This window comes from Lampetra planeri, chromosome 32 (assembly GCF_965212315.1).
Source record: "Lampetra planeri chromosome 32, kcLamPlan1.2.h2, whole genome shotgun sequence".
Classification (NCBI taxonomy): Eukaryota; Metazoa; Chordata; class Hyperoartia; order Petromyzontiformes; family Petromyzontidae; genus Lampetra; species Lampetra planeri.
In genome coordinates, this window is record NC_136138.1 from 9,182,070 (window position 1) to 9,206,947 (window position 24,878).

A 24,878-nucleotide genomic window follows, 5' to 3' on the forward strand; every position below is an offset into this window, starting at 1 on the left:
CACTGGTGTTGGCCGTGAGCGGGAATCGAACCCGTGTCCATCGGGTTCATAGCGCAGCGCGCTAACCGCTACACTACCGCACGTGATGTTCCGTGCCAAGGGATTTCCAGGTGAAATATCTTATTGAAGGTAAAATTGTGTATTTCCTTAACGGTCAATATGGTATCTCTAATTCGTGTTTGTTTCCCGACCCGTGCGTTGCTATTTTTATGACTCATGCATAATTCCAAAGCCTGCATCGTTCCAACGCTCCTTTGTACTGGTTTCACATATTTCGTTTTTTTTCGTTGCTACATTTCTTGTTGCAACGTCAATGTTGCTAACTCACATTACGGTAGGCAACATGCATTGAAGAAAAATATACACTCAACGAAACTGCCGCTGATAAATCAATTATTTATCAATAAATTAAGAATAAATTATTGGCAATAGTTAGATATTAATATTTATGACGAGTAAATATTTTTGTTACATTTATGTTCGTTTTTATTATCTCTGTGCTGTGATCATTGTGTACATTTTTAGGAAAGGAGTCGAGATGGACTGACTGTCCGAAAGACATCCCTAATAATGATTAATTTAATGGGAAAACCCATTCCCGTTCACGCCACAACGCAAAACGCGCGTTTGACGCGCGTTTTCAGAAGAGCGCATCCCTTTCATCTGTGCGCGGTACGGTGTGTAAACATCGTCACGAGGGAGACAAAGGCGGCCAGGCGTAGCGCTGCCCCCCTCGTGTGCCGTGCCGACCTCTATAGGCGCTCGCGAACAGAACTTGCCCCCCCCCCCAAGTCTGTTAAACGCAACATGGAGGCGTCTTTGTGCGCAGTAAAATGACCGAAATCTCTCATTTAAAGGGAGAAAAATTGGTGCACGTGGAAAGGTGCAAGACAGTGAATGGCTTCGCGTGGAGTGGCATTTGCGAAATCCGAGCACAATCAGATTGTAGCACACGGACGGAGCAGCGCGAACCTTTAGCTTGGACAAAGCACAGCCAGCTAGCGCGCTGTACCACGCTAATTAAGAGCAAGAAGGACCAATTCACATCCTGACATAATCGCTGAAACATATATATTGTGATTTCCCAATTGTTATGGAGACATGGGGTGGGGGGGGCAGTAAAACATGAACAAACCGGATTGCATCTTGACTTAAAACGTTCGTGACAGCAGGATATCATATTCTTTGGGGTCTTTCGGTAAAATCACGTAGATATCTACTTGACTTTACGGAAAGACCCAAATGATATGAAAACCAGATTGCAGTATAAAAGTTGGTGGTTTTGTCTTGTAATCCGGTAGCTGTGTGTGCACGCGTGCGTCCATAATCCAGTGAATTACTGCAATAAAAAGCATTCCACAAGACTGGAAACGAGGCCTTTGTGTCCAATAGGCAAGTGAGGACTTGGAGCCCCCACGGGCAATAGACTCATTGTCACTATTCAAGAGTTGCAATTAGATTGAATGAATATATACTTTTTAAATTCTCGTTTGTGTTATTTTGTCTAATTTCCCATCATTTGGCCTATATATATATCAATTGCGATATATGATTTTAATGTAGCCGGGACGAATTGTAAACAACCAACTCTCGCGCGCGCACGATGCGACGTGGGCATCGTGCGAGCACGAACCGATCCCATCGGATGGATTGTTACCCGCCCGGTGTGGTGCACATTTCCTGTTTCGGGGTCGGAGCACACGATTAAATAACACATTCCTGCGGAGGGAGCTGGTAAGAACGTCGGGTTGCTCGGTCAATGGCCAGGGTCAACGGCGGCGTGGTGTTTTCTTTTAACACATTGTCCTGCGAAGGGAGCTGGTAGGAACGTTGGGTTGCTCGGTCAATGGCCAGGGTCAACGGCGGCGTGGTGTATTTCGCAAATATGCCTGACTGTGAGGGTGGGCACAAGCCGGCGTGAGTAGGTTAAACGTTGAGTTTTAAAAGGGCACCACGGGGTGACCAGCCCCTCCTCACCCAGCCCCACCCCTCCCACCCCCCACCCAGCCCCACCGTCCCCACCCAGCCCCTCCCCACCCTCCCCACCCAGCCCCTCCCTCCCCACCCAGCCCCTCCCTGCATGACGGACACAATAATCCCCTGTGGGCTGGTGTAACCAGGAGGTTCCTACCAGTAAAAAACGACGCTGTTTGTGCCACAGTGCAATGCGATACGTTCGTAGAAAGCATTCGGTGCATTTGTTAACATCGACGTCTGTATAGCGGTTTGCTGTAGCTAAATTTAGATTATGTTTTATTTTTATTATTTTATTACTTCCCTTCTACGTGACTTTACCGAAAGAACCAAGAAGAAAAATTTAGATTTGTTTGTATTAACCCACCTATCATTATTATCGGGTTAATATTTTACTTACAACTTCTATTTCAATGCGTGTCATTAAAAGCAAGCTTAAAGCGGAACACACAATCGTTTTAAGACACCGCGGGGGTTTATTTTTTACCCAAAAGCATAAAAACCCGACCTCGATGTGTGCCAACCCTGCCCATTCACGACAGTCAGCGACTTGCAAATGAAAAAAATCTACCACCTAAAAATAAATAATGCCTCCGAAAACCGAAAATGAAAAACCGCAGTTATTAATCTGTACAGCCCCTGGGACGCGATGAGCTCTGGGGTAAAACGAGAATGCTTTAAAATGAGCTCTGAGAAAGAAAGAAAAACCCCGGGTTTCATTATTAATCAGAGGCAGCTCACCCTCAACTCGCAGCCACCTTTGTTCCTGAACGGGGTGGGGAGGGAGGGGGGTGGTGCCATCCCTCGTCCGCTTAATTGCTCGTCGCTCCGGTGTCCGAGATGTCTCAAACACGAAGGAGCCTTATCGACGCACGCGAGACACCGTTTCAGTTGCCGTTGCTCTACCGAGTCACTGCCGTTGCTCTACCGAGTCACGGGCATGCTTTGTGGCGTCACTGTCGTTCGCCCGCCGCCGTTGTTATTCGGGATGCGAAGACAAAAAGGTAATTTAACAACAACAGCAGCAGCAGCAGAAAGGAATACGTGGCGGCGTAAACGGCGTGGACATATCCAGCGTGCTCTTTAGCTGCGCATAAAGGCACGTCACCCAGGGTACAAGCACCTGTTTACCACACACACACACACAGGTATTATAATATATCTCTATTTAAAGCTTTCGTGACTGCAGGGATTCATCTTCTTGGTTCTTTCGGTAAAGTCACGTAGAAGGGAAATAATAAAAAAAAAATCATGTTTTATTTTTATTATTTTATTATTTCCCTTCTACGTGACTTTACCGAAAGAACCAAGAAGAATATATCTCTAACCGAATGAACAAACGTCGACGACAATGTGATTGAGATGACACGTACGCGGTATTATTTTACAATAATAAAGGCCGTGCACTTTTTATTCGAAAGACAAACCGACGGCCATCTCGAATCTCGCGTGTCCGTTCTACATACTCGACACCTTGACATGTAACATCGATGACGATCATTCATCGGTGCCCACTCGCTTTCGTGTTACTCGGAAAGTCTGCCGAGGATAAATGCCCCGGTAGAGGTCCACGTTTGCACTGGAGACTTCATTTCCCACTCGATATCTTGTGGGCCACCCTGCTCGGCTGGCTTGGAGTAGAGATTAGCAGCATAAGGCACTACCACTGGAGTACACAATTAGCCTATTCGTAATAATGATACGTATCTTTGTGTTTAGTTGGTTGTTCTTCCCCCGCACCTCAGATTAGCATGGTTGGTAACACACAGTGTGAAAGAAGTTCAACATACATACATCGTACCCTATATTGCTATGAACAGGTTTATAAACGTTAGATTTAAAGCTTTCGTGACTGCAGGGATTCATATTCTTGTTTCTTGCTGTGTTTTTCACACCTGATGATGATTGCTTGTGTTGCAGTCGAAACGTCGTGATAATTTTATTGTTTTATATTTTTATTATTTTATTTTTTCCCTTCTACGTGACTTTACCGAAAGAACCAAGAATATAGGTCTATAAACGTTAGATTCATGTACTCGCCATTACCGCCAGTGCAAATTTCGTAAAACCAGATAATAAGAGTACTGCGGAATGGACGTGGCGTGCCACACGAGTTACCGTAACCAAGATCTCCGTGCGTACGAGGCTCTGAGGCTGAGATAAACTACGTCGCCTCTGATTACCCTCGTGTACCGAGAGCTCTAGAAAATCCTAACACAGGTGGGAAATGCTACGACAACAACAACAACAAAAGCTGACCAAACATATCGAACAAGACGCAAGTGAAAGAGTCCTGAGACTCACTGGAAACTTACCTGGACAAATATAATCACTCTAAAACGAGAATTGGCCGACGGATATTATACGATGATTACGACGACTGGCTGGAAGGGGGCAGAGATCAAAGGTCAAGATGTCGGGATGGAGAATTCTCCGAGCTGGCTTCACCTTGCCACTGCTTCCATCCCTTTGCCGGACCCAGCAACCATTGCATCAGTTGTAACCTGGCACTGAAGGCCTCCTTTGATGAATGTACTTAAAATAGATATATAATTAACGAATACTATTCAATAAGCGAAAACACCCTGTGAGAATAAATATCTAATTTCTATGTTTTCCTAGAGACTATATATAGATACATTTAATATATTTAAAGTTTGTCTACGATCAAAGTACCCAGAATGCTCCCCATATCACGAGATACCGGAAGCTAAACTGGTTTGAGCCTGGACAAGTGCTTGGATTGGCGACCGCCTTGCACAACCGTTTGCGACCCTGGTGCGGCCGAGTACGGGTACGGGTAAGGAATCAAAACCCGTTTGCGACCTCTGCCGCACACCGCTTGACGATCCCCGGAGTGGGGCGCCACTAGGTGGCCTTGCGGCTCGCCAAGAGGTGCATCCACCAGTTAATCTGCACGGTCCAGCCCTTGACTTTGCAGTGCTCGATCTCGCCGCGGATGTGCGCCTCCGCGTCGGCCTCAGATGCCTTGACGACGAGAGCCTCGCGCATGTGCTCGATGTCGCGCGGGGTCACCTCGGGCATCCCCGTCGTCGCCATCATGTTGAAGAGCGTGATGAGCAGGTTCTTGTGGCGACGCAGGGCCAGGTACGCGCGGCAGCACGTGTCCTGGTTGGGGCGGTTGGGGGGGGGCGGGGTTCAGAGGTCAGAGGCAAAAGATCAATCCGTCGCTTCTGTCTCCGTGTCAGTTCCGGCGACTGTTTGTGCAGTTGCCTTGTGGCTTAAAATCATCGTCGTCATCATTCTAATCATCGTCATTGGGCACATGGTCAATCGAGTGCTGGATGAAGATGCCCCAAACGATTTCATCGCTCCATCCCCTTCTGTTGACAAACTCAAGCTCTTATCCGACGTCCGTATATTTACCCAATGGTGCCACCAGCAGTTGCCAAACGATAAATCCGACGCTGACAGTGGCGACAGGGGTAATTCGCTTTTAAAGAGAACACGCTTGCATCCGGGGCGTCTCAGAGAGCGCATTCACACGCGACAAGTGACGTGGAATCGCACAGCTCATCGCAAAACTATTAAAGGGCAACCCCCAGCAGCAGCTGTCCCTGTGTGGCACAAGGTGACCCAGCGCGTGGCCTGCAATCGGTCACGAGTCTGCCAATAGAGGGGGGGGGGGGTGATGATTGCCGCTGTGTGTAAACTCATTTGGAATTTGGACAGATTTCGACCGTGACGCCTGCACGCAATGGCCCAGCCCGTTCCCAAATGAAGTCGGAGGGCATCTTTGACGTCCACTGTGAAGCACACGGCGTGTACTGAACGTTAACCGTTCCCACACAGCACATTAATAACCAGGGCGGCCTGCGGGTTTTCTAACCGGGCACTTCTTTCGCACCGTACGTAGCCAACCATGCTAATCGGAGGTGCCGGGGAAGGGCAACAAACTAAACGCAAAGAGCAGTTCTAGAGGAACGAGTTGCCAATCTTGATGATTTAAAAGTGCATAGCTCCCAGTGGCTTCCGACTATAGGAAAAGGAAGAGCGTTCCAGACGACGCAGAACCAACGATCATGCCGATTAGGTGCACTGTGCACAATTTCACCCAAAATAAAAACAAAAACGAGCGCATCTGAAAGCGCCGCACGATGCGGGTGACCGCCTTTGTTCAACGACGAGCCAGAAGCCGCTGCCGCTGCAGCGAGGTCGGCGGTGCCGCCGCTCCCCACGCGTCGCGGGCGGCAGCCGCTCACCACGAAGCGCTGGAAATAGAGGTTCTTGTTTTTGTGCGCGCCCAGGATGCACAGGAAGTCGGGCGTCAGCACGAAGGGCACGCGCTCGCGATCGACGCCCATGAACTTCTTGATGTTGCCCAGGATGTGGCCAAAGTCGATGTGGAAGAGGTTTCCTGCGCGGGGACCCAGCACAGACACACGCGGTGTGTGATTACCCCCCCACCCCCTCTCCTCCCCGATCAGTGGCTGAGCGTGGTTACAGCACGAGCCCAGGTGCAGGAGAATGAAGTGGGGTTCCCCCATGTGCCCAATGTCCATCCTCAAATCTTTGTAGCCCGGTGCCTGGGGTCTGTTGCCCCACGGAACCCATAGACTCAAATCGAGACCCATAGACGCATAGACACCCACAGATTTTCATAAAGACCCATACACTCACACAGATCCATAGACTCTTGGAGACTCTTAGAGACCCACACACTTACATAGAGACCACTGGTGCAGAGAACGCCTCCTCCCCCCCACCTCTTCTAATTTCCCCTCCCATTATCGTGACCTGGTGCCTGGGGGCCCCATCAGCCCATGGGCCTCGGTTCAAAGTTTCAAAGTTTCATTTATTAGGTATAGCCCTGTGAGCCATTCGGCTCTTGAATCGGGTGCAACCGCAACAAACAAAAAACAAAAACATGAACAAGAAAACATCTTAAAGTGACTGAGTGCAAACAGAAAATGCAAGTAAAGACAGCAAAATATTGCAGAAAAATCACCGTACACCAACCCTGTGCAAATATCCCAGTGGGATGCAAGTCAAACAACAACAACCACAAGACAACTTAGATTAAGGCCATCAGTCTAACTCTGTCCTACAACAAACAAACATGGCCAAACCAAAAAACTTTTCGAAAATCACCAAAATAAAGCCATGAAAGCAATGAAACAGTGATCATAGGAACTGTGACCGAATTTTCACAATAAACGACGTAAACAACATGTACTACCAAACTCTGCAGCCATAGCTGGCTGCATTAGTCACTCCACAACAGCAGGAGCATCATCCACAACAGTAGGAGCTGGCAGGGCCAGCCAGAGCCGAACGATCGTTGCGATTGCTCACACAGCGCCACGGCGGTGAAGGCTTCTGCCACTGCTCCGCCCTCCGAAACCTTTCGCCGACGAGCGAGGGTGCGACGCCGCCGCTGACTCGAGTACAAAGATCGATCCTTACGCTCGTGATAACGACAGCCGGCAGAGGCGAACCCCATCACTGTAGCTGATCGATCGATGCCACGAATAGCGTAGTTTACTTACATTGGGTAAATTTTTTTTTACTCAATTACACAATTTTACTTTTCTCAGCAATAATTGTATCGTGACTGGGCTAAGACCACGTGTCAGAGGATGGCCCTGGAAGATCATGTCGTAGAAGTGCTTATATCCCTTTATATGCCCTACAAATAGTGTTCTTTGAAAGTACATTTTTTGAGCCGGAGTATGCTGAATTAAGCAAAAACCAGATTGTACGTGGTTTTTTGTTTGCACGGTTATCACTGATCGCGCAGAAGCCATCAACTCACTACACTTACACAACCGGTTTAACCATGGAGAGGTGGCTGATACTGAAGATTCGAAGCCAGGATCTGAGCGGTTTCAGCCTCGGGACTTCCGAGTTTGGCCATTGCCAACCTCACCGCCACGGCCCAAGCGGGGCATCCCTCACCGTTCTTGGTGATCATGATGTTGTCGTTGTGCCGGTCCCCGATGCCCAGCACGTACGTGGCCATGCAGTAGCCGGCACACGAGTGCATGAACTTCTCCACCGCCTGCAGGTTCTGCTCTCGTGACAAAACAACGCGCGACACGGTCAAGGCCAGATGATTTCATTCTCGAGTGCGCTATTGGCGTCGCATCACCGACACCCGCGTGTGCCTCCGTGCTTCGCCCAGTGTCCGCTCCCCACCAGCACCCCGCGACCCCGTGACCCCGTGACCCCGCACCTCTCCTGCGAGCGGCATCTGCTCGTCCAGCCACGTCTTGAGGCACCTGTCGTTCCGCGGGTTGCCGCCTTTCTCCACCTGGATGCTCGCGACGGTGTGAGCGTTGGACACCACCTCGATGACACCTGTGGGAGGCACCACCACGCCCACCCGCGGGTGCCGCGTGAGGGTTGCCATGTGGGTAACAGGTGGACAGCGCGGGGCGTCATTTGTCGGCTCGGCTTATTCCGCTGTAGCTACGAGTCGAGGCGCCTCCCGGAAGCGGGACAGCGCGTGCAGAATTCGTCATCGATCATTATCATAGTCACCAGCCATGATCAATCCACTGCCTGGTTGAAGGCCTCCCCAATCCATCACCATCCCTCGTGGCCGCTATGATATAACAATCCACCAAGCACCTCAACACGAGCTGATCTCAGAGCTTCATTTTCTCAGTCGGCTGCCGCACTTTCCCCGGAGGCTCCTAGATTGGGAAGTTAAACCGGTTCCTGACTTGCCTGCAAGAACCGTGAAAAGTGCCACACTGACAGATCCAACGATCCACTGCTGCACTCACATCTCCTAAGCACCCCGCGGCCAAAGCCCAGGCGGTCTTCCATCCAAGTAATTCATTCATTCATCAAGCATGTCAGGGAAGGACCGTTGCGCCAAACGTGGGACCTCTTGGAACAGCGTTCGCACAAACTGCTCTTAGCTGCCATACACCGGCGTCTCGAGTGATTTGTTTGAACCACGGTTCACTGGGGGGGGGGGGGGGGTGACCAGGAAGACGTCGCCATTCCTCTGAAGGTCGCGGTTCTTGGAACGTCGACCGCCAATTGAAGGGCGCTATGCGCTGCTGGAGTTTGCGCATCGAGACGGGGCGATGTGTCCACAAAGTGACACCACAGCCATCTTCCCTCTCGAACTGAGCTCTACAATCGCCTGGAGACTGGTCGCAGATGCAACGGTGACATTTCTGATGAAGTCGAATTATCAGATGCCAAGTAATCGTCCGGCCTTAACCCCAATTAAAATGCAACGTCTAATGAAGATCGAGTGCATTGTGGGTGATTTGTTGATTGATAAATCTGGGCCACATGGCTGCGGTGCACCGATAGGAAGCGCATGGTCACACCTGTGTTGTCGCCCGTGGCGATGCAGCCGTAAGGAAGGAGGCAGAGGTCCAGGCCCTCGCTGTCCCAAATGGAGTCCATGATGTTTAAGGTCTGTGCACACACACAGAGCATCAGCAACATCGTCATCAGCAACATCGTCATCAATAGCATCAGCAACATCATCATCATCACCATCATCACCACCATCATCAACAGCATCAGCAACATCATCATCATCACCAACATGAACAGCATCAGCAACATCACCATCATCATCATCACCAACATCATCATCATCATCATCACCAACATGAACAGCATCAGCAATATCATCATCACCACCAACATCATCAACATCACCATTACCATCAACATCATCAAAAGCATCAGCAACACCAGGTCCAACTATGAATACGCCGTATTCTGCTTGTGTTTAATGTCCGTACGCAGCTCCAGCAATGAAGGCCTCCTGCCAGCCCCGAGACGACCTGCACCCAGAGGGAGGTCGCTCATTCGCCTCTGCTGTCCCCATCGTATGGAACCGCGTTTCCCCCGCCCCCAGCCATCTATGCACTCGACTCCCAGCCCCAGTTGAAGTCAAGACTCAAGCCCTTTCTTCTGTTGCTCCGCCCGTCTGTCTTGCTCTGTCAAATAAGTGAAGCATTCCTCCTTTCTCGAGGATGCCCATGTCCCACCGTTTCTCTACGACATCTTGAGATGTGTGTTGAATATAGGCATTGTATTGATCCAACTTGTTATTGTGCCATACACCAAAATTATATATTCCACACACATCATAATGGCACAAAGACAGTCACTGCATTGCGCGCTCATTTCTTTATAACTGCTTTTTGAGTCTAGTTTGTTGTACCTCCCCCGCACCTCCAATGAGCACGGTTGGCTACGTGCGGTGCGAAATAATTTCAACGTACGTACAAATGGAATCTTTCATCAAATCACGATCAAGAAGACGTGAAAATACATCGCACCAAAGGAGGAGGTAAGTCGTTACATCCCTACTCCTCACTCAGCGCGTCCACCACGTGATTGGTGGGTCACACAGCCATGTGCTCTGCAGAGATTTCCAATTGCTTGGCGAACAAAATGGTGTTTGTACGAGGCAGCATAGCAAGGATATTGTATGTACACACGCTGAACTTCTTTCGCGCCGTACGTGGCCAAGCGTGCTAATCGGAGGTGCGGGGAGAAGGCCAACAAGCTAAACTGTTGGCATTGTCGTGCTATGCGTGGGTTTCCTTTGGGGGAGCCTGGTTTCCTCCGCCATGGTGGAATTAAGAAACGGGGCTCGAGCCAAGGACCTGCCGCTAGCGCGGGGGATTACTGCGAGAGAGAGAGAGAGAAAGAGAGAGCCGGGTTTGAGTTGCGTGACGCGTGCGGAGGGACGGACGACGTCTCCACACCTGCAGGATGAGCATGTCCTGGCGCAGGTCGTCGCCGTTCTTGAAGATCAACTTCACGTTGGAGGCGTCCAGCGACGTGGAATCCGCCCGGTGAAATTCCAGCCACAGCGGCTTCTTCTTGCTCGCCAGAACCTTACACTTCTCGATCTGAAAGGCCCAGACGGCGCAACGTCACGCGGAGCGTGCCACGCACGAAAGAAATACAAAGATCCCCCCCGTATAGTTGGGGCAAGCGTCAATGAAGGCCGGCACGGCACACGAGGGGGTGGGTGGCCAGCACCACGCCCGACCGCCTTTGTCTCCCCAGCGGCGATGCTTACACACCGCACCAGGTACTCATTTGAGGACGAGCTTGACCCGTCGCAACCCTTGCAGCAAGCAAGTGCACCGCGTTGTCTCAGAGAATGGTTTTGGAAGATGATGTCAAGGCACTACTGGATGCTAAGCAAACTGAATATAAATGTTTTAATCCAGATTTGAAGCTTTCGTGACTGCAGGAATCCATACTCTTTGGTTCTTTCGATAAAGTCACGTGGGTAGAAAATAAACTACAATTGTTTTATACCTACGTGACTTTACCGAAAGAACCAAAGAGCATATATGTTTTACTCTATTTTTAAATCACACAGCAGGAGGTCGTGGGTTCGATCCTGGTGAAAACCGAAAAATGTGACGTGATATTTCGATTTAAAGCTTTCGTGACTGCAGGGATTCATCTTCTTGGTTCTTTCGGTAAAGTCACGTAGAAGGAAAATAATAAAATAATAAAAAATAAAACATAATAAAATAATTCTCACGACGGTTCGGGCACAACGCAAGCAGCTGTCTTCAGATGAAGAACAGGTCTGTCTTCAGACGCTGTCTTTCCGACAGACCTGTTCTTCACCTTAGGATGGCTGCTTGCGTTGTGGCCGAAACGTCGTGAGAATTATTTTATTATGTTTTATTTTTATTATTTTATTATTTTCCTTCTATGTGACTTTACCAAAAGAACCAAGAAGATGTGACGTGATGGTTTATTTCGGCGGAGTAACGCGGTGACATCTGCCCCCCACCCCGTGCCACCCACTCAACCGCCTCCGAAGTTTGCATCTATTGCCCGTTGGTGGCGTGGCGGAGTGGAGCGGGTGAGGCACGTACGACGATGGTGCCGGCGCGCACGCACGGGTCGTACGGCAGCTGGAAGACGCCGGGGATCACGACCCTTCCCAGATTGTCCTGGAGCTCGGAGGCCGCTACAGAAAGACGGTGGTTGGGGGGGGGGGATTGGGGGGTGGGAGAGCGACACGCGTAAACACGCACAAGCGTGCAAGCACGTGCACAAGCAGACGTTCGCGCGTGCGCACTATCACGCGCGTGCAGAATCCGAATCTTGATTCATTAGCGCGGTTGGCTACGTGCGGTGCGAAAGAAGTTCAACATAAATACATTTAGACCGGAGGAATCCGATGAGCTACGACCTTTCACAGATGTTCAGTCGGAGCAAGTTGCATGCCCGTGTACTTGCACGTGTTCGCACACGAATGGACGTGCAAAGTGCAAAGCGCACATGCACGACACACACGGATGCGCAACGCACGCAAGCATGCACGAGGAAGCACGCACCGGTGAATAGAAGCCTCGCACACAGTCTCGAGCGCAAATACACGCACACACGCATGCACATGCGTGGGCTAGACCCCTGTGCGCTTGTACATTGTAGAATGTACAAAGACAAAGATCCCCCCCCGTACAGTCAACAGGCTGTTGGTGCACCGCAAGTGAGAAGCAGCACCTATGAAGGCCGGCACAGCACACGAGGTGGGTGGGTATCATACCAGGTAGCCATTTGAGGCTGAGCTAACCTAGTTGGTGTTGGCTGTTAGTAGGAATCAATTTCGGGTCTCCGCCAGGTTCGTAGCGCAGTGCAGTGCGGCGCTAACTTCCGCACCACCGCTCTCCAAACCCGGCGACCCAAGTTCCAATTCCCACTCAGGGCCAACAGTATACACGAACGCACGCACACACAAGCGCACACACACACATGTATAAGCGCACGTGTGTACGTACAAAGGCACTAAACTAAACCTTTTATTTTACCAGTTAAGGCCCACTGAGCCATGTAGCACTTTTGCAGAAGCGAACTGGATATCACAAATGATAGCTCAGCGAAGTCGCTTTTGTGGAAATTGATCGCAGCCAAAAACTCTAAACACATTTTATTCTAAATCTGGAGGGAAAAACCGGAGGAACTGGCGAAAAATCAATGCAACCACGGGAAGAACACGCAAACTCCAAATGTACAGGGGGTCAGGGTCGAGATCGAACCCACAACCTCCTGTATACCGGGTGAGGCAGTTAAAATCTCACCACCGTGGCACCCCACACGCACAAACAAATGTGCAAGCGCATGCACGTACGTAACAAAGGCACACACACAGACACAAAGATTCCCCCGTATAGCCTTAACAGACTGGAGGGGCAAGTGCTCTTAGCGAGCACCTATGAAGGCCGAAACGGTACACAAGAGGCTGGGTGGCCAGCACCACACCCGACTGCCTTTGTCCCCCCAGTGCCGATGTTTACGCACCGCACCAGGTACTCATTGGAGGCTGAGTCGACCTAGGGGAGGCCCAGGACCAGTTCAGATTATCGTCACCGGTGTTGGCCGTGAGCGGAAATCGAACCCAGGTCGCCGGGTTCATAGCGCAGCGCGCTAACCGCTGCACCACCGCTCCACACACACACGGGGGGGGGAGGGGCAGAGGTCGCAAACGGGTTTTGATTCCTTACCCGTACCCGGCCGCACCAGGGTCGCAAACGGGTACCCGTACCCTACCCGATACCCGGCTACCCGTACCCGGCCGGGTATCGTGTAGGGTACGGGAACCTGATTGCGACCTCTGGGATGAAGCCATGTTGCAGGCGCGGGTGGGTTGATTCTAGGAACTTGAATTGTGAGAATAGACAAGACGTTGGGAAATGAGTGACACACGGTGACTCACCAGTGACTCATGGCCTACCCATACCCGTACCCGGCCGCACCAGGGTCGCAAACGGGTAACCGGGTATCGGGTAGGGTACGGGTATCGGGTACCCGATTGCGACCTCTGGGGAGGGGGGGGGGTCCCGACGAGGGCGCTATCGACGCACCGTTGGGCGGAACGTTGTACAAGGTGCCGAGCACCAGCTGCATCTTGTCGCCGACGATGCGGAGGCTGTCGATGAGCTTCACCTGCTGCGCGAAGTTGTGCAGCGTGGCGCGCCCGCAGCCCCGCAGGTAAGCCTCGAGCAGCACGGCGAAGCGCGCCCGCGAGTGGGCGCACACCGCGATCTCGCTGCGCAGGAACCAGAAGAAGAAGTGGCCCAGGCGCTTGCTCTAGCGGCGGACGAGACGGAGGGGAGCAGAGGGGGGGGGGGGCGGCAGAGGTCGCAAACGGGTTTTGATTCCTTACCCGTACCCAGCCGCACCAGGGTCGCAAACGGGTACCCGTACCCGGCCGTACCCGTACCCTACCCGTACCCGGCTGGGTTCAGATAATCTTCACCGGCATTGCCCGTGAACGGCAATTGAACTGGACAAAGGCGGGACTAAAGCAGGAAGTTATTTTTCCCCAAATACATTCCTTAAATAATTATCAAATAGAGCAAGTCAAGATCTATAAGTATCTTGGGGTCATTCTTGATTCAAAACTGAAATTTGAAGATCACATTGATTATATTGGTAAAAAGACAAAAATAAAAATTGGTTTTCTGTATCGACACAAGCACTGCTTCCCCCCTATGTTCCGTTTGGAATTGATAAAAGCAACCATACTGCCTCTACTTGATTACTGTGACATCGTGTATACATCAGCCCCAAGTACTGTACTGAAGAAGCTTGACTCAATGTATCACTCGGCCTTAAGATTTGCATTGAACTGCCCATATAGGACTCACCACTGTGATTTCTACATTGGCTCAAACTTAACATCTCTCAATGTTCGACGGCTTGTGCATCAGATCTTATTTATTCATGATGTACTTACAAAAACATCCGCAGATTACCTGCTGGATCTCCTCTCTGTTTCAAAGAACAAATTTGACCTAAGGTCGTCGCTCATTTAGCAGCTTCACATTCCCTATTGCCGTACATATACTGGAGGAAGGGCCTTTGCTGTTGATGCCCCCAGGATCTGGAATGCTATCGCCAATAAACTGCAACTTGAATCACTACCTATGAGATCTTCACTCAAAACTGCTCTAGAGGAGTTGTACACCCCTAGCTGCCACTGCAATTTATTGGACTAAAATACAATGTTTCGCTCCGGATGATCGCTGCAAAGTATGCAAAGTATGCAAAGTATGATCTGTGTTTTGATTTAGTGTGTCGATCTTAAAGGTGCATTGAAAAATGTTGATTCTCCGACTGATGCTCCTGCTGTTGTGGAGTGACTCATGCAGCCAGCTATGGCTGCAGAGTTTGGCAGTACATGTTGTTTACATCGTTTATTGTGAAAATTCGGTCACACTTCCTATGATCACTGTTTCATTGCTTTTATGGCTTTATTTTGGTGATTTTCGAAAAGTGTTTTGGTTTGGCCATGTTTGTTTGTTGTAGTACAGAGTTAGACTGATGGCCTTAATCTAAGTTGTCTTATGCTTGTTGTTGTTGTTTGACTTGCATCCCACTGGGATATTTGCACAGGGTTGGTGTACGGTGATTTTTCTGCAATATTTTGCTGTCTTTTCTTGGATTTTCTGTTTGCACATAGTCACTTTAAGATGTTTTCTTGTTCATGTTTTTTTTTGTTTGTTGCGGTTGCACCCGATTCAAGAGCCGAATTGCTCACAGGGCTATACCTAATAAATAAACTTTGAACTTTGAACTACCGCTCCCCAAGCACGCTCACGCACACACACGCACATTCACAAACACTCACAAACACACAGCGCCATGCAAAAAGGCGTGTCGTGCGCACCTACCCTCAGCGCCCTCTGTATGAGGAAGCGGGCGAGTGGGCTGTCGTGGTACGGCTCAAACTTGAGTGCCTGGGGGTGACAAAGAACCAAGCAGCATAGGCGTGTAAGGGAGCGCACGACAAAAAAGTAATGACTCAGCAGCAGTGACACGCACCAAAAGACACTGCGTGATGAACAGCTTCAGGGTAAATACAGATTCTGATTGTCGCTTTCTCCGTGGAAGACGACGTCGTGGAACTCCTTCTGAGGTCCACAATTCGATCGGTCTCATGGTCGGCACCTACTAGCTCCTAACTGAGCATTCGCATCCTCGTCGTAGTTGAGCAATATTCATTAAGGACCCTGTCTGTACTGCAAACTCCACAATAGAATCGATGTTCTTGGCTTTGTTGTTGTTGTTGCTGCTCTGATCGTGCGACAACCGGCTAAACGGTATCATCTGCGTAATTGATCAAAATAAACTTAAACAACAGCAACAACTTAAATGTGTGCAGTGGTACACAGGAGGTAGAGAGATATTTAGCGATTCTAAAATCACGGTTGAAAAGGAAAGGTTTGAGGAGAGACTTTAAAGCAGAGACACAGAAGGGTGGCAGGCATAATTAGCTGGGCAGGGAGCAGAGGTCGCAACCGGGTACCCGATACCCGTACCCTACCCGATACCCGGCTACCCGTACCCGGCCTGGTACCGGTACGGGTACCCGTTTGCGACCCTGGTGCGGTCCGGTACGGGTACGGGTAGACCATGAGTCACTGGTGAGTAACTGTTTGTCACTCATTTCCCAACGTCTTGTCTCTTCTCACAATTCAAGTTCCTAGAATAAACCCACCCACGCCTGCAACATGGCTTCATCCCAGAGGTCGCAATCAGGTACCCGATACCCGTACCCTACCCGTACCCGGCCGGGTACGGGTAGGGTACGGGTTCGGCCAGATACGGGTACGGTTACCCGTTTGCGACCCTGGTGCGGCCGGGTACGGGTACGGGTAAGGAATAAAAACCCGTTTGCGACCTCTGGTAGGGAGTCCCATTGCTATGACACGGCGAGTGAAGTGAAATAAAAAATTCAATATCGTGGGGTTTTTATTTATTTCACCAGTTTATTGGTGACCTGCGACCATCAATTCATTGCACTTGAGAAGCCAGTTTAATCCCAGGCAACTCCGGCCAATCTGGACCTGCCGCTTGATTTAGTTCCGTGCATTCTGGCACCACTACCCCCTGGTCATACGCAGCTGAAATCTTACGAATACAGTCTGGGATGATAATGCATCAAAATGCTTCCATATCTAAATTTCGTTCTGCACTTGATGAGAATGAAAATATATTGGTTTGCCTGCCACGCGATGAACATGCAGAGTGGGTGGGAAGTTGCTGCCGTTCTACTTTTTAGGACCAAAGGTCACTGGAACGGTCGTCAGAGATAGTTCTGTGGTGTTCGCTTCTTATGAAGGGAAAAAAAGAAAAACTTGTTAGTAACAGTGCAGTCATTGGCGACTCGTTCCAAGATCACCAACTCGCTACGCCCGAGAAACCCACGGTTTGAAAGCGTGGGTAGCTGCTGTATTTCAGCAGAAGTGATCTGTTGTTTTGCTTCACGTGTATGAGGTTTCTGATGCAAGGTTGTGTATTGCTTTGAATGTTAATCAGGTTATTTTGAAGTGTATTCTTATTTAATGGGTAGCCAGTGGAAGTGCTTGTTTTTTTAGGGTTTGTGTAATGTGGGATGATTTATGGAGATTCAAAGTGAGTATCGGGGCATTGATTGTGAATGAGACCTCGGTTGTCAAACCTGACCTGACCAGCACAGCTACACACTAACACTTGATACGGAAACACACACACACACCCACAACATGGACGCAAACATGTACAGCATGTACCCTAAGGGAGTGTAGGGGTGTCAGGGGAAGGATTCCCACCAATAGGAGAGAGAACCTCAGTGCTGGTGGATAAAAGTGACCTGGCAATTTATCCACTGCCGAGCGTTCACTCCAGAGAGCTTTTGAGAACCCCTCCCGAGGGTTTCGTTTTCTCTCTCTCTCTCAACTCGTCGACGCTGCCCAGACGTCTTGGAAGATGCTGGGAGTACCCACACTTTACTCCACCGCTCGGGATCTGCCGATCGAGTGACTAACTGCAGTGGATGCTGCTGGGCGGGATTTCATCAACTTGCCCCGTCGTCTCAAATCCCGCGCAGCGATGTCAATTCGGGGTGCCGTGGTATAAAGATGTTAACTCCCTCACCTGGTGTGCAGGAGGGTTCATGGGTTCGATTGCAACTCTGACGCCTGAATATGTCGAGTTTGCATGTTCTGCTGGGTGGAGAAGTAGCTGTCAGTTTGTTCTACCCATGGTGGTGTGGATTTTTCTCCGGGTCCTCCAGTTTCACCCTCCACATTTAGAAACGTGCGTTCAAGGGGAATTTGGCTGCTGTAAATGCCCACGTGATAAGCCAACTTCGTTGTCCAAGTCGCCTCTGAAAAAGAGAGCTATATAGCTCAGTGGGCCTCACCTGGTCAAACAAAAAAACAAGTGAATAGTTTACATTCAAACTGCGGCCGTGCAAGTCCAGTGTGCTAACCCTTACACGCCTTCACATTTAAATGTCCAACATTCCAACCCACGCCCTCCCTCCCTCCCTCTCACCTGCACGAGCTGCAGCAGGAAGAGCAGGATCTCGTCGTTGCCGGAGGCGGCGAGCCGTTCGACCGCCATGCGGCGCACGAACCCGTCCACAAAGTTGCCGTCGAGCAGCTCCATGGCGATGCTCAGGTCGAAGTCCGTCGTGTTCCAGCGCTGCAGGAAGCCGTGCGTCTCCCGCACGCACTCCAGGCTGCCCCAGTCGACGGCGCGGAGCAGCCGGGGCAGCGACTGCGCCGTGCGGGACAGCGAGTCACGCATTTGCCACAGCAGCGCCAGCTCCGACGCCTCCATGCGGCTCAGCGGGTCGACGTTCACCAGGTCCTTGAGGAACTCGTCCTGGACGCTGCCCTCCGCGAAGAACCGCTTGGCCCGCTCGGGCATGTGGAAGACGCCGGCCTGGGAGCGCGGCAGTGCCACGGGGCAGTCGTACGTGTCGAGGAGGACGCTCACGACGGCCGCTCGCTCCTGCTCGGGGTTGGCGCCCGACGGCAGGGCGCTGGGGTCGGGCGCCCTTTGACCCTGCTGGAGGGGCCACATGTGCAACACGAACTCGCCCTGGCGAAGCAGCGAGCGGTGGTCGATCAGCGTCATGTTCACGTAGTGCAGCAGACGGGCGTTCAAGCTGCGGCTGCCCGAAGGCAGTACGCCCGACCTGCGGGTTGGCAGAAAATCGCATCTCGTCAGTTTTTCTTTTTTGTGGTCGCTTGTTTCTTTGAGCCGGTGGACGGACATCGTCAAGTGGTGACTTTTGAATACGGCTCACCGACGGAGATCACAGCATGACTGACTGAATGCTGAATGCAAACGCAGATTGAGGCAACAGTGCACTGAGGAACAGCAAACATGGTTACCGGCTCTATATACCTGCATATTCATGTAGAGCTGCTTTCGCACTGTACGTAGCCAACCATGCTAACATGTGCAGTATATGAGAAGATTTACCGAGTTAACTGGTTGACTGACCTGACAATACTGTGAGGCGGGGAAGGGGGGGGATGCACACCCTCACACCGACATTTGACAGCTAACAGCGGACTACACGTTGGGCTGCTTTAGTTGCCGGGAGATCTCAACGGAACGGGCGAAACAAACGCCGCAGACAGAGGGCGGCACACCAAAACTCCGCAGCCTGCCTGCCGTCGACGAGACCGAGCCGACGCGACGGAGAGAAGGGCACACTCATCCCTGCCCACCTGCGGACGCTGTAGAGCGACAGGTTGAGGCATGCCCCCAGCGGCAGGTCCTTCATGCGGATGCCAAACTCGAGCCAGTCGCCCCAGACGATCTCCTCCTGCAGGGGCCGCTTGGACGTCATCACGGACGCCAGCTGCACCTTGCCGTGGTAGACGCCGGCCTGCACGTACACCTCGACGTCCCCCTGCGGGCACGGAGCGACGCCCGGCGGGAACTCGATGCCCCGCATGTTTAGCCGGAGGAATCGGTTGCAGTCCCAGAGCGAGAGCGTGCACAGCTGCCCCGCGTCGCTCCTCCGCAGGCTCAGCTCCTCCGCGGTGCCCGTCGCCCCGTCGCAGTCGTCCAGCAGCGGCCAGTCGTCCTCCGTCTCCTCGGCCGCCACATCCGGCAGCTGCGACACCGCCAGGTGGATCTCCTCGTTCTTCTTGACGCAGCGGCGGACCCAGACGAAGTCGACGATGGGGTACGGGCCCTGGATGTACTCGTCGCGCCCGCACACCTTGAACACGAAGCACTCGGCGTGCTCGGGCTCGCTGTGCCGCACCAGCTCGTTGGGGCCGTAGCCGCCGCCGAAGAAGCTCTGGGCGATGTCGCGGGGCGAGTCCTTGGGCGACACTCGGATGCTCTGCTTGCGGGCGGCCAAGTGCAGCGTGACGTCGAGGAGGCCGCCTTTCTTGGCGACGCGCTCCTCCAGGTAGGCGGGCAGCGGCTGCGAGGCGACCCACGGCTCGAGCGCGTATGCGAAGGGGTCGCGCAGCTCCAGCTCGGCAGCCCGCACCGCCGCCAGCTTCCGGCGCGTGAACTCGAGCTCGTCGTCGCCGGCGAGGCACAGTGCCTCCACCTTGGTGCCGATCAGGTAGTCCAGCTCCTCCTGGAACCTCTGGCCGCGCGCCGTGGGCTTGGGCCGCTCGCGGACGAGGATCCGGCCGGGCGAGATGCCGCGCGTGGCCCAGCGGCGCACGCAGTCGAGCGTCTGGAAGATCTGCTGCCGGTCGTAGATCTCGTACGCGCGCCCCTCCGCCTCGTAGTACAGGGCGTACGAGTCCGGCGGGGCGGTGATGATCACGTAGCACTCGCCGTCCATGGCGCACTTCGTGACGTCGGACCAGAACGAGTCCCAGACCTGGTCGACGCTCAGCGTGCCCTGCACGTCCCTGGTGATGATCTGCTGCCCGCTCACCTTGAAAGGCAGCACGAACTCCACTCCGATTGTCTGCACGGTGGAGAAACGATCGTCGAATCTGGCGTTCATCTTGCCGGAGTCCAAGTGGTGCCGAGACGATGGCTTGGTGGACACAACTGCAAGCACAATACGTACAAAATAGAGATGTTCTGCTTAACGTGGCCCAGTAGCGCCCTTCATGAGCCTCCTCCAGCGAGGCCAATCTTGATAACACTGGTACCAGTCATCAGCAAGTCCACACATCGTCAGCTATTGCGTCATATCAGTCTATCTCTGCTCTAGCCCAAACATGTGAACCAAACAGAAGAAGCTTGAAGCAAGTGGTGCCTGAGTATGCAGGCTACGTGACCCAGCCAATGCGACCTCACCTGCCAGAGGAGTTTGCTGATGGGACTATTCTCAACTATTTGCAGGACTGTGAGATCCTCACACGATGCAGCCTGGTTAAAGCCAGAATGGATCGTAGGCAGTTCATCTTGAAATTTCCATGCCAGCAATGTAGATGTTTCTATAAATGGGTCTACATTTCTGAAGCGCAGAGAATGAAAGGCATGAGTGTGGTCTAAGAAACCTGGGGCTACACGTGGAGTGATAGACCAGGCAGCTTCCACAAAGTGTTACGTGGAAAATAAGCCAATGCTCAACTAATCACAAGCGTACAGAGCTGTGTTGTTGCTTTGCAACTGTGAACGCAGTGATGGAGTCGAGTGTGCGGATTGCCTCTGGGAGGGTGTTCCAGAGGTGTGGTGCTGCAAATGAGAAAGATCTGTCCAACCCCCATTGGTTGTGTGTTTGGTTTTGGGTGGTTGGGGGAGGAGTGCTTAGCGTTGAGCAGCAGAAGTGATCTGTTGTTTTGCTTCACGTGTATGAGGTTTCTGATTGCTGTTGGAATTGTTACCGTGTTAAATGTTTATATACACGGGGAAATCCATGCAGTTTTAGAGATATCCCGCAAAGATAATTGGGATAACTCATAAAGAGCACAACATGAGATTTCAAAGCCTCCACAAGTCGTGACTGCAAGGATGCATATTGTTAGGTTTTTTCGGTAAAGTCACGTAGGTAAAAAATTTAAATTAATAAAAAATAAAATAAAAATCACGACGTTTCGGAGGCAACACAAGTCTCCGTCTTCAGGTGGGACCGTCACAGCTAGATTTACTGTATCAAGTGAGGAAAAATCCAAGAGACAAGCTCTTAAATACAAGTTAAGGGGGAGGGGGGGAGGGGCTTATCTGAATGTGGTAGCCAATGAATGGAACGTGTTGGGGGCGGGGGCGGGGCTAAAAGAGAACAATGGTGCACATCGACTCAGGGTTGTGGCCGGTGTTAGCTGATAATAAACATGAAAGGAAGCAATACTGTTAAACGCTGGGGATGTCAACACTCGGTAAAGTAGAATAGTACCTGTCAAATAAGATGGTACAAATATGTGTAGTTAAATCTTTTTTACACAAAAAACACACACATACACACAGACCATTAGAATCATTGTTGCTGTTGTTTGTTTATCAAAGAAAGACGCGTGCAGTCTTTGTAGAGTGACGATCAGTGGCGAAGCAGATGACTTGCTGCTGACTGCTGGCAACTTGACAGTGGTGAACAAACACGAAAAACTTACGAAACAAGTTGTCAAATAACACTGCGGCCTTTAAGAATATATGCCACGTTTCGTGCAATTACACCTTTTCACAGCACAGCACAGACAGTCCATTACACCGTATGCCCTTTTTGAAGGCCACGGTCTGAATGAAAAACGTGTTGAAGTTAAGCGAGTAAGCAATCGGCGACGTTTCGGGCGACGATGCTTGCTCGCGGCACTGTGAAGAAGGGCCTTTGAACCAAAACGTCGTCTCGTTCTTTTTTATTTCCGTCCCCTGTGTTACACGAGGAATGTGTTGGGAGTGGTTATTTTTTTGTCTCCAGTGTTCACCAGGAAATGAACGTGAAAGGCTGTAGTCAGGTGCAAGTTACGGACGCATGGTCTCACTGGGGGGTGGGGCGGCACGTGCCCCCTCCCCCGCCCCCTCCCCCGCTCCCCCAATGATCCGATCGAAATCCCTCATTTCGATCGGATCATTAGGGTTTATTAGTAATAATTCGGCATTTTGCGACCCCCACTGCCACTGTGTAGCATATTATTACATGTCAGGGACTCTATGAGATGATAGGACAATAATCTGAGTCCATAATTGGCAATAAGTAATGGCAAAGCAGTGATAAGTGATTCTAGATTTGAAGCTTTCGTGACTGCAAGGATTCATACTCTTAGGTTTTTTTCGGTAAAGTCACGTAGGTAAAAAATAAAATTAATAGAAACAAAATAAAATAATAAATCACAAAAAATAACCACTCCCAACACATTCCTCGAGTAACACAGGGGACCAAAATAAAAAAAAAGAACGAGACGACGTTTTGGGATGTATTATTTTTTTGATTTATTATTTTATTGTGTTTCTATTAATTTAATTTTTTACCTACGTGACTTTACCGAAAAAACCTAAGAGTTGTGATGAGTGACTCAAAATTGTGCGCATTTGCATACACAATCCACGACTTCCCTGATCACACAACGCGGTTCGAATCCGACCCTCGCCATCGTCGCAAACGCGTCGAATAACAACTCCTGTGATGTTTCATTGCTGGAGGGGTTGCCCACCCCCCCCTATCCCATCTACCTGAAAATCCTCTCGCAACACCAATATCGGCACACAACGGGAACCAACCCCTTGAACCAATGTCAATGTGCCACGCGCACTTCCACAATGACCGCGGGTCGGAAGAGTCGTCGGTACCTTCAAGTTTAAGTTCATTTATTAGGTATAGCCCTGTGAGCCATTCGGCTCTTGAATCGGGCGCAACCGCAACAAACAAAAAACAAAAACAAGAAAACATCTGAAAGTGACTATGCGCAAACAGAAAATCCAAGGAAAAGACCGCAAAATATTGCAGAAAAATCACCGTACACCAACACGGTACCTTGCGGGTGGTGATGATGCCCAGCGAGTGACGAACACGTGGGGTGCGGTGGAGGGGGTTTCGATTGGGGGGGGGGGGGGTCCCGGTCGATGCCCAGAGGTACCGAGTTAGACTCCTGGTTCCCGGCGCGCGCGAGAGTTGTTGCGCAGAGCTGGCGGCAGAGTTACGAACTCTCCGTCAAACCCACTTCATTTGAATGGGAAGTGACTTCCTTGTACGGGGTGGGGGGGGGCAAAGACAAAGATCGCCCGTATAGCCTCCGCTGACTGTCGGCGCAAGGGCTGTTTGCGAAGACCGGCACGGGCACACTAAGAGGGTGGGGTGGCTGACACCACCACCAACAACACCACCCACGCCCGGCCGCCTTTGTCTCCCCAGTGGCGATATTTACGCATCGCACCAAGTCTACGTTTGAGGCTGAGTCGACCTAGGCGACGCCCGGAACCGGTTCGGAGATTATCGTTACCGGTGTTGGTGGCCGTTGGGGGGAGGGGGGGTGTGGGGATCGAACTCGGGTCGCCGGGTTCGTAGCGCAGCGCTGACCGCATTCGCAGTGGTGGGGTGGTGGGGGGGGGGTAACGACTCCGTCTCACGACCATTCAAGGTTAGAAGCAAGGGCAGTTGTTTGTTTCGCTTGTAAAGTGCTTGTGCCAGCTCCTTTGTATCGTCTGCCTCCTCGTTCGTGTTGTTAGTCGCTGATATTTATCCGTGGAGCGTCGCGTCTCGCCTGCGTGCTCCGCCTGATTTTGCTGCGTCTGTATCGCATAGCGGCTGTCAATCCATTGCGGGCTAAGGGGCCGTCCATAAATGACGTCACGCGATTTTGGACGATTTTTGACCCCCCCCCCTTCGTCACACGGCGTTACAAAAAGTCAGACCCCCCCCTCGAATATGACGTCACAAAGCTCTGCCCCCCACCCCCCCCCAAATAAAAAAAACTTGCTTCAAATCGCTTTAAACTATTGTCATTGTAGTGCGTATTTAATGTGGCGCTGCACTCTGATGTTGTATGAGAAAACATTTATTAAAAAGTCTATTTAATCTATTTAATTAAGTAGAACGTGTTGTCTATATTTATTTAAAATTGCGCATTTTGATGTGACGTCACATTTCTCACCCCCCCCCTCTCTCGTCACAAATGTCTGACCCTCCCCCCCCCCCTAGGTGCGTGACGTCATTTATGGACGGCCCCTTAGATCGCGTAGATATGTGTCGTTAAACCAGCCACCACCCGACACAGCCAATT

At 51.2% G+C, this 24,878-nt stretch overlaps 1 protein-coding gene across 1 annotated transcript; it reads right to left on the reverse strand.

Moving 5' to 3' along the window:
- Positions 1–3,328: 3,328 nt before the first annotated feature.
- LOC144729416 (phosphatidylinositol 4,5-bisphosphate 3-kinase catalytic subunit gamma isoform-like) lies at positions 3,329–23,838 on the reverse strand. Its single transcript, XM_078609686.1, has 12 exons — positions 23,633–23,838; positions 19,470–20,769; positions 18,280–18,928; positions 15,633–15,698; positions 13,821–14,046; positions 11,829–11,923; positions 10,689–10,835; positions 9,288–9,378; positions 8,171–8,295; positions 7,894–8,005; positions 6,198–6,352; positions 3,329–5,103 (listed from the first exon to the last, which is right to left on the reverse strand). The coding sequence occupies exons 2-12, from the start codon at positions 20,720–20,722 to the stop codon at positions 4,843–4,845; spliced, it is 3,180 nt and encodes a 1,059-aa protein (XP_078465812.1). The 5' UTR covers positions 20,723–20,769; positions 23,633–23,838; the 3' UTR covers positions 3,329–4,842.
- Between the last annotated feature and the right edge of the window lie 1,040 nt (positions 23,839–24,878).

Coding starts and splice junctions, on each gene's coding strand:
- LOC144729416 (XM_078609686.1), bottom strand. CDS start 20,722: ATGAACGCCAGATTCGACGATCGTTTCTCCACCGTGCAGACAATCGGA. Junction 14,047..15,632: donor TCATACAGAGGGCGCTGAGG/GTAGGTGCGCAC, acceptor GTCCGCCGCTAG/AGCAAGCGCCTGGGCCACTT. Junction 11,924..13,820: donor GTACAACGTTCCGCCCAACG/GTGCGTCGATAG, acceptor GTCTTTCTGTAG/CGGCCTCCGAGCTCCAGGAC.